Source organism: Maylandia zebra, linkage group LG12, assembly GCF_041146795.1.
Source record: "Maylandia zebra isolate NMK-2024a linkage group LG12, Mzebra_GT3a, whole genome shotgun sequence".
NCBI classification, from domain to species: domain Eukaryota; kingdom Metazoa; phylum Chordata; class Actinopteri; order Cichliformes; family Cichlidae; genus Maylandia; species Maylandia zebra.
In genome coordinates this window covers 32914240-32929750 of record NC_135178.1, presented here as the reverse complement: position 1 = coordinate 32929750, position 15511 = coordinate 32914240, and the positions used below count along the sequence as shown (strand labels likewise).

The 15511-nt window shown below is 40.7% G+C and overlaps 1 protein-coding gene and 1 long non-coding RNA gene across 2 annotated transcripts; both read left to right on the top strand.

Moving 5' to 3' along the window:
- Nucleotides 1-8544: 8544 nt before the first annotated feature.
- Nucleotides 8545-10539, top strand: LOC143421523 (uncharacterized). The gene is made up of 3 exons (XR_013101198.1): nt 8545-8660; nt 8748-8913; nt 9938-10539. It is a non-coding gene; the product is annotated as an uncharacterized LOC143421523 (long non-coding RNA).
- Nucleotides 10540-12421: 1882 nt separating this feature from the next.
- On the top strand, nt 12422-14355 carry xbp1 (X-box binding protein 1). The gene is made up of 5 exons (XM_012923449.5): nt 12422-12773; nt 13283-13379; nt 13554-13670; nt 13772-13938; nt 14034-14355. The coding sequence occupies exons 1-5, from the start codon at nt 12550-12552 to the stop codon at nt 14209-14211; spliced, it is 783 nt and encodes a 260-aa protein (XP_012778903.3). The 5' UTR covers nt 12422-12549; the 3' UTR covers nt 14212-14355.
- Nucleotides 14356-15511: the final 1156 nt, after the last annotated feature.

The window sequence follows — 15511 nt, the reverse complement described above, 5'->3', positions numbered from 1 at the left end:
AAACAAACATTCAGACTGTCCTAAATTTCAATTAACTGCTTAATATTAAGTAAACTACTGAGTTGCTATTACTACCATTACTGTACTACGTGTGTGCTTAAAGAGGTTAAGTGTTTACAATTCAAAGGATAACTTAATCTAACTAAAGTTGTGAGTAGTTTTGGTCAGACAGTAACAGTCAGCTTGTGGACAAACGACAGCATCAATCACATATTTTTTTAAAGGGGTTCTCCAGTTTTCAAACAGGTCATAACTAAATATTACAGACTTTGAAGTCCTAATTATTCAGAGGGATGGACTCATTCCTGACCGGGCCGCCTCCTTGGATTTGGCTGCAGGGTGAAAGTCGACTTTGAAGTGCAGACTAGACCAGAGGAGGTATTTCAATAGGCCACTAGTTCAATGGAGGGGTAAAGTTGCAGCCGTAAGGGTGGAGGGAGAAAATGAGAGAGGAAAAGGGGAGAGGGAGAAAAAGAGAGGAGGGCTGTAGTCTTTTGAAATGAGGCACCTGTACATTTGAGGCTTGCAAGAACAGGTATGTTCCCAGGGGTTAGGGGCTTTGGAGAATTCAAAGTAATTTCAGTCAGCTTCAATGCTCATAATCTGTTCTGAGACATGGGGGATAGAGAGGATATAATGGTGATACACTCACACAGGTGGGAACATGTTCTTAAAGGACTACTGGAGGGATGGAAGGAATCTCTCTCATATGTATACACACACATGCAAATGCCCACACACAGCAGCAAGCAGAGTGCTTATTCAGGCATGGAAATGTCTATTCTACTGATTGGAGTGTGAGCAATGTAGGAAAAAACAACAATGTGTTGGCATGCCTTTATCTGAAGAAAAATTGCAGCACAATATATCAGAAAGTGTGGCGTTGAGAAAATGAAAAAGTGACTGATCTCATCAATGAGCACAAATTAAAAGAGCGAGGGGTTTGGCCGATGGCGACGTGGCAGGAAAGTGGAAGAGGAAGCAAGACAGGGGACAGATGAGAAGCCCTCAGGAGAGTGGCGTGCATGTGCGTGGACACAAAAATCATTTTTAGGTAACTTCTTCCACTTTAGAAAACTACATTGGGAAAGAGTTTTCTTTGATGTAAACATCAGGGTTTGTTTTCTTTATTACTATGATTATAAATGAAAAAGGGCTGTTTTTATTGTCTCTCTCAGAAAATATTGATGTGCAGAAGTTTAATTTTAGGAGTTACTGAAGTGTTGCATTTGCAACAAACTCATATTGGTTCTTTAAATGCCCACTAAAAAAATGCAGTCCAGCACGATAAAAACAAGTTTTCTTGAATAGATTTTAAACAAAGGCAATATAAAGTGTTAGTTATGATGATGTTATGAACCTATAAATGTGGGTTTTGGCTGATTTAGACAAGTCATTCTCTCTATTCCCTTTAGTTTACTGACTTTATGTTAAGCTAAGATAATTGAAATAATTGTAAACTTATTTTACAGTTAATGCCAATAGTTAACACAATAGAGGCAATTTGTAAAAGCGTTGATAAAGAACAGTTTTAGGGATTTTTGTTTTGTTTTTTTCAGAAGACCGTCCAATACCGCATCTGCTTGCAGTGACTGCTGGGTTTCTGTGTTTGTATAAGCAGTTGGGAGCCCACTGGTAGGAAGGGTTTTTTGTTGTTGTTGTTTAATACAGAAACCTCCCACAGTGACTTGGATCACAAAGCATCAAATGAACTGTTTGCAATGACAACATTCCCAATGTGTTAAAGTGATAATAAATTTTAAAAAATCAACTAATGCATCCAAACTGAGAAACAGTTGTGGGCCTACACAAATCTTTTTGTAATATCCTTTTCTATAATTAACTGCTTTATTTGTTCTTAGATATTTTAAATGTATTTATTGGCAGCGCAGCGTCATTAACTGACATCCCACTGAGCACTAAACCCGAAAAGATTCTGTTTGAAGCTGCCAAACTGCAGATACAAAATTACCATCTTTGAGTATCTCTGTCTCATCTTCATTCATCTCCCCTATCCCCATCTCCTCACTCTTCTTCCTTATTAAGGCCCTTTCACTCCCTCAGATGGTTCAACAAATCCCCCAAAACTCCCATTTCATTGCTCTCTTGTTGCTTCTGACTACAGGCATCGCCAAATCCCAAACATCTAAATCCTCAAATGAAAAGCTGTTCTGCACATCACTCATTCTGGTTTGAAAGGAGGGATCTTGCGTGAGAGGACATGCTGAAATATTACAACACTTTGCCGCATGTGCCACCCAGTGGTTGGGTGGCAGTAGAGATGTAAGGATCGTGGTTGGAGTGAGGGATGACTGGAGAACTGGTCGGGGAGAGAAATGTGGTTTGCCATGACTCAAAACAGATCATCTTCCCTCCTGGGTCTCTTTGATGTCTGTGAGACTTATTTTGTTTTCTGCTGATTTTGTGGTAATGGGTACTCACGCACATATGCTCATAGACACACACACATACAGGATCCAGTTAAAGGAGACATCAAAGGGACTTCAGCTCAGACTAGTAGCTGGTAAAACACAAATTCAATTTTGCTTGGAAATCAGAGCTTTGTGTGAAGCAGAAGGAAATTTAGTTATTATCTCACGCTGTTGAAATCATTGAGACTTAAATGGATTTTCAGCTCGCATGTAGGTCAAACCTCTGAAGTCTATTTTATCTTTAAATGCGTTTCAACTGCAAAGGTTATATTTAAAGGTTGACCTTTGACCTTGGAATCAGCACTTGAAAAAATAATGGCAACACATGCAACAGCTGTGTAGCTTTCAATCGCATTACTGGTCTTCCAATCCCATTTGGATAGCAGGGAGTGCAGAGTGCTGACATTATCTAGCTACCAGGAATAATTATGATACTGAGTCATTAAGTGCAAACAGAAGTTTGTTTTATAAACAAATGACCTAAAACTACTATAACAATCAAAATTATTTAAATTCTACCACATGACCACAGGAATCTTTTTTTTTTTTTGCTTTAGAGGCATTTGACAGGCTTTTCTTACTGGTAAATGTAAGGCAACCCTGCACAGTAGTACTGTGGTTAGCACTGTCACCTCAAACCAAGAATGTTCCTGGTTTCCTTTCTGTGGTGCATTTGTATGTTCTCCCTGTGCCTGTGTGGATTTTGTGATTATAAATTGGGCATGGATGTGAGGTAGATATGGTGTACTGAATAAAACCCTGTAAGAATGTACGGTTAAATTTGTCTTTCAGTCTAAAATGCTTTGAGTGATCATTGTGGCTATAAATGTCAGCCCATTTCCATTACTCTGCACCAGTGAGGATTTAGCAGCTGTGGCGACCCCTAAAGGGGGAACCACTAAGAAGAAGAAGAATGAGGATTTTTTAATACAAAGATAATTTCTCAGCATTTCTCAGCTTTCACCTCATGTCCTAACTCCAGAATTGTTTGATTTGCATACATAAACAAACATGTTGCATTTTGCATATGTATGCAATATATATGTACAGTGGGGCAAAAAAGTATTTAGTCAGCCACCGATTGTGCAAGTTCCCCCACTTAAAATGATGACAGAGGTCAGTAATTTGCACCAGAGGTACACTTCAACTGTGAGAGACAGAATGTGAAAAAAAAATCCATGAATTCACATGGTAGGATTTGTAAAGAATTTATTCGTAAATTAGGGTGGAAAATAAATATTTGGTCACCTCAAACAAGGAAAATCTCTGGCTCTCACAGACCTGTAACGTCTTCTGTAAGAAGCTTTTCTGTCCCCCACTCGTTACCTGTATGAATGGCACCTGTTTGAACCCATCATCTGTATAAAAGACACCTGTCCACAGCCTCAAACAGTCAGACTCCAAACTCCGCCATGGCCAAGACCAAAGAGCTTTGGAAGGACACCAGGAAAAGTATTGTAGACCTGCACCAGACTGGGAAGAGTGAATCTACAATAGGCAAGCAGCTTGGTGTGAAGAAATCAACTGTGGGAGCAATCATCAGAAAATGGAAGACATACAAGACCACTGATAATCTCCCTCGATCTGGGGCTCCACGCAAGATCTCATCCCGTGGGGTCAAAATGATCATGAGAACGGTGAGCAAAGATCCCAGAACCACACGGGGGGACCTGGTGAATGACCTGCAGAGAGCTGGGACCAAAGTAACAAAGGTCACCATCAGTAACACACTACAACGGCAGGGAATCAAATCCCGCAGTGCCAGACGTGTTCCGCTGCTGAAGCCAGTGCATGTCCAGGCCCGTCTGAAGTTTGCCAGAGAGCACATGGATGATACAGCAGAGGATTGGGAGAATGTCATGTGGTCAGATGAAACCAAAGTAGAACTTTTTGGTATAAACTCAACTCGTCATGTTTGGAAGAAGAAGAATACTGAGTTGCATCCCAAGAACACCATACCTACTGTGAAGCATGGGGGTGGAAACATCATGCTATGGGGCTGTTTTTCTGCCAAGGGGACAGGACGACTGATCCGTGTTAAGGACAGAATGAATGGGGCCATGTATCGTGAGATTTTGAGCCAAAACCTCCTTCCATCAGTGAGAACTTTGAAGATGAAACGAGGCTGGGTCTTCCAACATGACAATGATCCACAACACACCGCCCGGGCAACAAAGGAGTGGCTCTGTAAGAAGCATTTGAAAGTCCTGGAGTGGCCTAGCCAGTCTCCAGACCTCAACCCCATAGAAAATCTGTGGCGGGAGTTGAAAGTCCGTGTTGCTCGGCGACAGCCCCAAAACATCACTGCTCTCGAGAAGATCTGCATGGAGGAATGGGCCAAAATACCAGCTACTGTGTGTGCAAACCTGGTAAAGACCTATAGTAAACGTTTGACCTCTGTTATTGCCAACAAAGGTTATGTTACAAAGTATTGAGTTGTATTTTTGTTATTGACCAAATACTTATTTTCCACCCTGATTTACGAATAAATTCTTTACAAATCCTACCATGTGGATTCATGGATTTTTTTTTTTTCACATTCTGTCTCTCATAGTTGAAGTGTACCTCTGGTGCAAATTACTGACCTCTGTCATCATTTTAAGTGGGGAAACTTGCACAATCGGTGGCTGACTAAATACTTTTTTGCCCCACTGTATATCTATTGTTTTGTATTGTTTAAGCATGCATTTTGGCATAGCCTTGTCAGCTGTGCCATTTGTTTTAAGCCACCACATGTTTTGGTGGATTTACAGCTTGAGATGTGGTGAATTTTAATTTTTTTCCTCATAAATAAACAACTGAATCATCTCTCCAGCTCATAAAAGGGGATTAATTGTGTTGCCTTGGGAGTGTGGATCGTGTCACTAAAGAAACACTAAGTGGCATTCAGGTCAGTTTCCCTTATGTGGGTAAGGTAATACTGTGTTAGAGACAAATGCAAGAATTCCCTGTTAGAAAGTTCTTGGTGACGGTACAGTGCTCCAACAGAACCAGGTTTGGGTAGGGGCAGCCATCTGTAGTGACAGGTTTTGAATGTGAGGAGAAAGAGACCAATGAGCAATAAAAAGAGAGAGAGAGAGTTGTTTAGATTACTTACAGTAGTGGCATATGAACACACAGGGAGTGAAAAAGAGAAGAGGTCATTGCATCATGGGAGCTTCCTCAGTAGCCTGGACCTGTAGCAGGGATGGCTCAAGATCACCTGATCCAAATCAAATAATAATCGTTTTCAAAAAGAAAAGTCTGAAACCTAAATGTACCCTTAAATGTAAAGAGGCTGTCTCTCCCCCGAATCCATGCTTGGAGCTGATTTCACAGGAAAGGAGCCTTGTGGCTGAAGATTCTAGTTCCCATTGTATTTTTGGAAACTCTGGCAAATTGCTCAGTCGGTATAATATACCATGTGATCTCTAATGTGATAGGGATGCGGATAATAAGGACAAGGTATTCGGGCAGTCTCGAGTTTGCTAGTACTCTATCTGCAACATTTTGGATCAACTGAAGATTTTTGAGGGAGCTTTCAGAAAATAAAAATAAGGAATTACCATAGCCCATCCTAGAAGTAACAAATGCACCAGAAAATTGTAGTAATACACGCAGAACTGGGGTAAGAACGGCTTAACTGTTTCACATGGAGATTAGACACAGGTATTTTTAAAAAATCTCTTATGAGGAATTGAATTGAACTGGTTTGTCTCTTCCCTCTGGCTGAATGAAACACCAGAGACAAAAAAAGAGAGATGGGATTATAAAATAAAGATGTAGCTACTTTCAAACGTTTTTTTCCGCCTTCCATTGAAAATAGCTCAACTCAAAGATGGTTGCAATGTACTGTTACAAACACCAGGGGGCAGTAGCACACATGACTTCTCCATGAGCAAACTTCAGCCGGGGTATTAGCGTGACATGTTACATAAAAATGAATATTACTCCTTAAAAACATTGCCACTATAGGATGTGTGCAACACACATATCTGACTAGGCAGAGAGGAAGTGACAGTCATGACCAATGGCCTAGGTTATGATTAATGCAAGATTAAGACAGATTTCATCATGTTGAGGACAGACGTTTTCCTTCTTGCTTCTGGGTTGCATCATAGTGGAGCCAATCCATCAGATCTGTCCAAGTACAGACCGACTCATGCATGTTAGTGCTGAATGTGTACATACAAGGAATTTGTAATAGTTTTTCCTTCTAATTATAATCTACTTTATGTGGCACTCTAATTTCATTCACTCTACTTTATGTCTCTTTGGTGAAGTAAGTTAGCACATTGTTGCCAGTTTAATTGTACAACAGTCTTCAGGGGACTTAAGATACTTCAGTTGACACATAAATGGTCAGGAAGTTGATTTCAACCACAAGTGCAAAACCATTTAATCTTGTTCTTAAACATAATAACAGCTGAGGTGGCTGCACAGCAACAGAGCACTATAACTCCATATATTAACGCCTCCAAAAGGGGTGGTTTCAGGTTATCATGAGGTTCCTGCAAGATCGTCTTCTTCTGTATCTGAACATTACTGTGTTGTTACTGGCAAAAGTGTTGTTGTTGTCGTCTGTCTGGCAGTACAATGAGACCAGAGTAAATGTGGCCCATCAAACAAAAAGAGCGCTATGTCAGCCTCTGCACTAACAAAGCATGGCTTATCTGGGTGAACAAAGTGCTCCCAGAGACTCTAAGACAATTATAGACCAACAAGGTTACATGCTGGATTTAGGAAAAATGATAAAAGATGCATTCAGTTTTACTGTTTCCTGTGATATCTCCTAATTCTTCAATGCAAAAAACCCCAACTTGTGATGCATCAAAGAGAAACATGGTTTCTTTGAACCAAAGGTGAGGCCATGTGTGTACTGCTCAAAACTTGTAGTGTCCCTCTAGTCTTAACTGTCACATATGCAAAGTCTTATAAGCCTTATCTGTAGACAGGCCAGCAAACAGGTACGTGAACTCAGATGCACAACCACCTGCTAGTAACTTTACTGTCTCAAAGGACTGAATGAGCTGCTGGATGATGTGTTAGTGCAGCATTAGTGTAGAAGTGGAATAACCCTGCAGTGAGTCAACAGTTCTGCATTAGCAGAGTTGCAAAAGCTTTCTCGCCAACACAGACCTAAGTGTTGTGAAAAGATGAAGTTAAAATAACACCTTGATGTAAAAAGATATGAAAAAAATGCATGCTAAATAAATATTTAGCATCCTGTTTATTTAAGAAGAGAAACAGACAGGAGAAAAAACACAGAGAAAGAGGAGATGAGAGCAGGAGGTGGAGGGTGTGGGAAACCTCCAGGCCAGACAAACACCCTGGTGGGTGTGGACAGGGAGCGAGATGTGCAGTGGGAAGGAGGTATTTGCAGACACATTGACCCACCTCCCTCTGCAGCTGGCTGTGGTCCCAGGGTGTAACCCCACTCACCTCCATTGTTCACCTCGGCTTTGCCCCATACCACCACCATTTACAAGAGCGGCCGCCCTGATGAGCACACACGGGTGTTGCGGTTTACTCTGCATGCTTAGCCTTCACTGTACAGACCAGGCCTTTCCTGGAAAAGAAAAACAACTGATGCTAAGTTGATAACAGCCTCTAATTAAACACGTATTAGTATTTTGTTCTTAATTGAATCATGAGTGCTGACACGTACTTTAATCTAGTAATATTGTTTTTAATTAAGATTGTAATGAAGAAAAAACGATGTGGAGTGCAGGGTAGGATAGAACTGGTGCAGCTGACAGCAAACAAAGCCACGAGCAGTAGTTATTTAAAGCTGGCATGCACATTTCTTCATTTTGCCTGTCTTCAGAGTCAACAATACAGATCGCCAGACTAGCCATCAAATCTAAGTTATAAAGTTATTTCAATAGTGATCAATTCCGGTCATTTTGGAGAGCATAATGGCCCACCTTAGTGCTAAATTCACATTCATGGAAACACACAAAATATTTAACTGCACACGTAGATGAAATGTAGGCGGCATAAAATGTAATTACTTTAATTACCTCTTTACTAGCATAAGAGTTACATAACCAGTATCAAATCCATGGGTAGGTTATAAAAGGAAGAACATATTTGCTTCACTTTAAACTTATTGTTTCAGTAGTAATTCAAATCAAGCTTATTCATTGTCATTTTCTTTCTTGGAAGAGACTTGGCCAAGTGAAGAACACAGAGGCAAACATGCAAGTTGTGGGTGGTTGACATACCACAGTGTACTCAAACAGAATAGTAAGTATGTCCTCCTTTGGCACAACAGTGTGGATACAGCAGGCTACAACTTTAATTTAAAAGGCCTGATTATATCTTGTATCACAGTTACAGTATGTCTCCATCTGGAAGAAATAGACGTGATTCATACACCCTGAGAGGCTTTTTGATGATTTTGGGATTCTTTCATTTTAAACTGTGGTTTTGTGGATCCGCCCACCTTAATCACAGACTCCAACACTGAACTCCAGGGAGGATCCCCACTTCTGAGTTTGTGAGTCTATCACTGTTTGCATTTGTGTTTGTGTTTAAGTACTGGCTGAGCCGAGTCTAGCGACAAGGCGGACTATACATAGGTTTAACTCTGCACACGGTCCCTCTCCGGGCCTCCAAGGAAGATTATCTGAATCCTGGTTGTGTAACCAATGATTTAAAGCAGCCAATAATGTCAGTCAGTTAGAGTTGTGCTAACACTTATAATATAGTTTCTCAACACTTTAACACATTATTAGAATGTAAAACAATGGAACGTTTCACTTAACAAACCTGACATTTCTTCACAAGCTTGCGTGCTCTGCAGCAGATTCAAACAATTCGTCTTCTTTCCAATGAAGATTAATTTCTCCCAGAAAACTAAAGTAGGTCAGGGCTATAATACAACTTTAATACTCAGTCCTAAAATAAAACGTTTTTTATGAGCAAATAAACACAGTATATAAACTAACATTAAATATGTTGTTAACACTGTTTTAAAAAAAACAGATGACATATTTCCACCATCGGTGAACAAGAATAAAAAAAAATCAGAAAATACTACCATTTCTAAGCATTGACAAGTTTGGCATCAGCACTTGAAGGGTTAATAGTAAATCACACCCAAAGCAAGTGCAGCACACGTATAGTGGGGTCAATTGTGTCTAATAAAGCATTATTTATGCAAGGCTTGTTTAGTGAGCAATACAACAGACATAAGACAGTTGCGGAACCAAAACTCGTGAATGAACTGCACTGAGGGAGGGTGTCTTTTATTGCTTAGGATATTTACTTCTTATTTGTAAGAGGAAGAATGTGTTTGTCAGATGTTATAGCCTTGCTGATAGCGGTGCTGCCTTCTTATGCTAGTACAATGTAAATGCAGACTCCATGTGATGGTGTGCTGATGTATAGAGCCTACTATTGTTACTCTAACAGTGAATCTCATGTGGCGACGCATTAAAGCCAGGTGCAAACAATCACGCTTTTATTCATATCAGAGAGCGCTTTTGTTTGGCTCATAACTCCTTCTTGAAACTTTACAGGGATGGCTGAGGTCCTTCACGATCTTCCTGGCCTTGGTCCAGCACCGCCTGCTGTAGATTGAGTGCAGGTCAGGGAGCTCGGAGCGGATGGTGCGCTCAGCTGATCGCACAACCCTCTGTAGAGCTCATCTGTCCTGCATGGTGCTGTTCCTGAACCAGGTTAAGATGTTTCCCGTCAGGATGCTCTCCTCAGGCTCTGTGATGTAACTTGAACCCCAAAATACTAACATCTTGGAAAAATGAGGATTTAGGAAATTATAACACTTTACAAATATGTCCAGACTTCAAAATTCTGAACTATATATTAAATCACTAGACAAACCCTGCCTAGTTTTCCCATTTTAAACAATGTACAGAGCTATTCCAGTGGCCTAATAAAAAAAGAAAACAGGGAGATTTCACCAAAGCAGTTGTTTTTTAATGACATAAGAATTCAAGATGCTCTTCAAGACCCCTTTTCCTGCATTCTCGAAGTACACTTTACATTCTTTTTATCCACTTGGTCAGCAGTGACCTTCACATTTTAAGACTCTTTAATCTCCTCGTCTCAAATTGTGTTTGTTGAGTCTTAATTGTTTGTGCTTGCATTGTGTTGTTACACCCATGTAAGCAAATCATGTATTAAGAGGATTTTCATGAGGTACTTACCACACTCTGTTGTATAGTCTAAATCTGTGGTGGGATTCACTGGGACATTCTACTGTGAAATGCAGGGAAATACTGCAGACTGAAGGCATCATTTGCATTTAAAATGCTCAGCAGAACAATTCCAAGTGGCATTTGAATGTTAACTGACACGCTGGACATTTTCTTACACTTACTGATGACAGATATCCACCGAGAACAGAACGTAGTGAGAGTAAAGTACGACACACAGTAAGGAAACTCCCTTAGCAGTTATTAAACCTCCCTTCCCCTCCAGCATTAACTTGACAGCTACATGCTGCAAATATAGAAGGTCGTTTCACTGATGGCCAATGCGACACTTGTATATAAGTGTGATGGGACATCCCCAAGTCAGAAATAACAGTTTCATTCTAGAGCTAAAGGCTAGTGTATAATATGAACTGCTGTATTGCTGCCTACTTTCTTGACATAAAGAAACTTACATTTGGGGAATTTAGAGGAACGCTCACACATTTTTTCCTGTTTGCTTTGACCTATTATGTTTATATCTGGAAATACAGCACATCCTGTTTTTAAATCCTGTTTCCTTTCTTCAATTGATCATAAACCGAGGCTCTCACTTTCTCACATGCTGATTCTGTAGCACCTGTAAAGCTTCGCAAACAGGCCACTGTTTGCTCTAGCTGCTGAGGTGACAAACTGTAGGGGCAAAGGGCTACAAGCTGTAAACAATAATGGTGGCCAGTTACTGCAAAAATGTGAATTCCTGTTTGAGGACAAATAGAAGTTTGAGGAAGAGTGCGTACTTGTGAAGTCGATTGATGTCTTTTCTCTTTCTGACTGTGGCCTGTTTACTTTTGGGTGGCAGCTTCAGTTGAAACCGTGCATGAGTATTTGTTGGCACTAAGCCATCTCAGAAATTTTACTGTGGTTGAACGCAGGTAGACAAAGTCTACCAGGTTATAAGCTACGCCTGGTCCTATAAATTATTATCTTTCACTGCTGCCTCATCCGTTAACACCTCTTGTTTTGTTTTGTTTTCAAAAAGCGTTGGCTTTTTGGCACTGGATCAAGATTTATGTTGCCTGACTAATTCAGTTTTAAATTCTGCAAGACATCACATGCAGGTAATAAAATATAGCTAAAAAAAATACTGTTTAAATTAATTTCGAAAAGATATACAAATGTCTGTTGACAGGAACTATTTCACAGACAAAATAATAAGCTAATCAGTCCACCAGTCCAGGAAAAAGGAAATGTATTTCAGGGAAGGCCTTGTAAAGCCTGTTGCTTCATTAGAATCCTTTAGAAAAGAAAAGAATGAGGAAACTTTTCTATCCAGCACAATTTACCCAGATAGCTGGAAGGTAAAATAAATGTTTAATTAAAAAAAAAGAAACGAATTGAGGTAAAAAAAAAAAAAAAAGGTGAAGTTAGCATAAAGGCATTTTGCCTTTCAGACTAATATAGTAGCTGGTAACTTTTAGACTTTGCTGAACAGAAAGCTTGTAAATGCTGCACACACAATGGAAAAAAGGCTGGGTCCATCTATGCCAAAATAAGCCTTGGAGATCCACGAGTGAGGCTAGTTAATAAATATATTAATGTGGACTTGATAAAAAGTCCCATGCAAGCAGGCAAAAATAACGGACTGAAAAATTTAGACTTTATGTGACAATAAGGCTTGACTGGAAATTACAGGGAACTCGATTTTACTTTGCAAACAGAGTGAAACACTTTATGTGCAAACTTACATCAGCATTGCGACCAATCACAAGCTTCAAGCTGATTGCGTCAGAGCAGCTGAAAGCCTATCGGGTTTCACCACGATGGTAGAAAAGCTCGCAGACACAGCCCATTTTCTTTAGGCATTTGAGAATTGTCGGGGCTCGGGTCAACAGGGAAACCTAAAGGTTTCTACTGACTTTAATACGGACACCCGGTAATTTCTGAGTTCAGACAGCAACACAACAGGATACATCAACATGGTGGTTGTAGCAGCTGGGGCTGGAGGAGCCCACAAAGTCCTTCTCATATCAGGGAAGCAATCCGGCTCACAGACGGCCCTCAGCCGGCCCATCTCTGTCGTTTTACCGTCAACGGCCAGCCAAGTGTCGTCGGATTCAGACTCCAACACTTCTGCAGGGCCGCCGGTGCGAAAAAGACAGAGACTCACACATTTGAGTCCTGAAGAGAAAGCGCTTCGCAGGTTTGTTCAAAAATAAACCCTTATCTATAATTATATCTGTGTGTAATTACTTATTTCTAAAGCGTAAATGGGGCCATTGTTCAAGAAATTAATACAGAGACACACCCAAAGATATCGATCCCCTAGCAAGACAATAGGTGCTATGTTTACGGTTTAGTTCAAATGCCAAGAAAATATAAATGCAAGCTCAAATGCTGTGTGACTATAGCGGTGTAAATAGGTTATCTCCGCACTATAACAACTGTCATGTGAAGCTGTTAAATATCATAAACGTTATCGTATCTGCGCTGCACTTTAAGCTAGCTGGTCAAAAGTATGTGAGGGATTTAAATGTTGGTGGACCCGCCCGGCTCTGCTGTTACAGAGCAGGACATTGATATCATGCTTTGCCTGCGTGGCAGGAACATGGCCGGTGATTGCGCAGTACTGTGAACTCAAAGTCATGTCAGAGGGCTTAGTCAGCATCGTGGAAACTAATTTTCCCCCCACTCCTTCCTTTTTTTTTCCAGGAAACTCAAGAACAGAGTGGCAGCTCAGACAGCCAGAGACAGAAAAAAGGCAAAAATGGGGGAGCTGGAGCAACAAGTCCTAGAGTTGGAGCTGGAGGTATACACTGTTACACATTATAGCCATAGCATTAATTTGTAATTGCATGTCTTAGTATGAAGAAATGCAAAGCAATTTTTTTTTAACCGTTTGTGCCATTTCATGTGATACTTCACACTTTAGTTCCTGAAACTGTTGCAGGTTTCATTCACAGACATCTGTTTCCTCCTGCAGAATCAGAAACTTCACATTGAAAACAGGCTACTCCGGGAAAAAACAAATGGCCTGCTCACAGAAAATGAGGAACTGAGACAAAGACTTGGATTGGACACTCTTGACTCGAAAGAGAAGGTAAAAAAAGAATGGAGAGCTGAGAGGGGAAGTGGTGTGGGCTGGATTGCAGGGATTGGAAAATTGTATTAATTCTTTTTAAATCTTTTTTTCCCTCAAAGGTTCAGGTTATGTTGTCCACCGGGAACGATGCAGATTTGGGGATCGGGTCTTCTGAGTCCGCAGCACTCAGGCTATGTGTGCCTCCGCAGCAGGTGCAGGCCCAGCAGTCCCTAAATCTGAAGACTTCCCAATGGATACAGATAGTCCTGACTCTTCAGACAATGAGGTGAGTCCCTGCTAAAGTGTGGGTCTTAAGATTTCCACCAAAGCTCCACAACAATTCAGAACGAATACTTATACCCCCTTTCTTTCTCTCCCTAGTCTGATTTGCTGCTGGGCATTCTGGACATCCTTGACCCAGAGTTATTTCTCAAGTCTTGTGAACCAGACTGCCAGGAGCCGCAGGTCCTGTTGCTCGGAGGGGGTGAGCCAGTACCTACCACCCCATCTCCAACTGTGGGGCCCACATCAGTTAAGCTGGAGACCCTTAATGAACTGATTCACTTTGACCACATCTATACAAAGCCCGTGGAGGAAGTGAGTAGTGGGCAGCACACCGACTTGGAGAGCGGCACAAATGAGAAGAATGACGAGGTAGCCTTCCCCGTTACTGAGGTCATGGTGGAGGAGGAGACCATCTGCGTCAAAGATGAACCACAGGAAGTGGTCATCCCTGCATGTAATAGTCAGAGTCAGGCAGTTGAGCTTTTCTCTGGACCCTCCTCTCCTGCCCTCAACAGTCTGGAGAAAGAAGCCTGCCTGGCGGACACCTACAGCGACTCCGGATATGAAGGTTCCCCTTCCCCTTTCAGCGACATGTCGTCCCCCCTGTGTGCAGATAGTGCCTGGGATGACATGTTTGCTAATGAACTATTCCCCCAGCTTATCAGTGTCTGAATCAACCCCTCTACCCAATAATACAGATGTATTTCCATAATGTATATACACATGTAAGAGTTAATGTGTAGCCTAATAAATTACAGAAGCACCCTATTTCTCATTAACAGAACATCTGAACAGGATAATATTCAGTCTCCTTTTATTACAGCCGGTCTGTATCCATCTGTGATAGATGGAGTTCTAAATAGTTTATATTAGCATGACCTAATTTTGCATATGATTTAATAGTTCACTGGTAGGTGAATCCATTATTTCTGTAAAAAAAGAAAAATTTTAAGGGGGAAATGGAACCGATCATTTAAATATAAATTATTTATCTGTTCTGCTTTGGAGTCGTATGTATGCTTGTTTAAAAAAAAAACGTCTTCTTCTTATTTTTGACTGCTCTCCTTGTAGTGTAATTGCCGCATTAAAAAACTTTTTGCATCGCATCTTGTCTCTGTATTGTGCCATTTTATGAAATTTATATTTTTTGCAGGATGCTAATACTCACATTTTGTCTTATTCTCCACCCGCTGTGCTGGGGACCAAATTAAACTTTCAGCCTTTAATCACGTTATCTATATACTAGTTTAATAGACTTTTTGCAGATGAGGCATGAGTCACATTTGAAGAGCTGATGGGAGTCAACATGAGAAATCTAACTCTTCCATACCTAGCTTTTATGATTTCTACATGAAACTTTACACAGGTTTTCCTCCATTAGGCTTACACATAATCAAGAAGAAAAGAAGGCAAGATGTAAGATTGAGGAAGCATAAACTTGTGCTTTTTAAAAAAAAAAAAAAAAAAATTTTTTTGGCCTTTTTTCAGCTTTATTAGATGGATACAGGAAAGAGAGGGGAAGACAGGCAGCAGAGGCCCGCAGGTCTGACTCGAACCCGGGCCAGCTGCTCTCA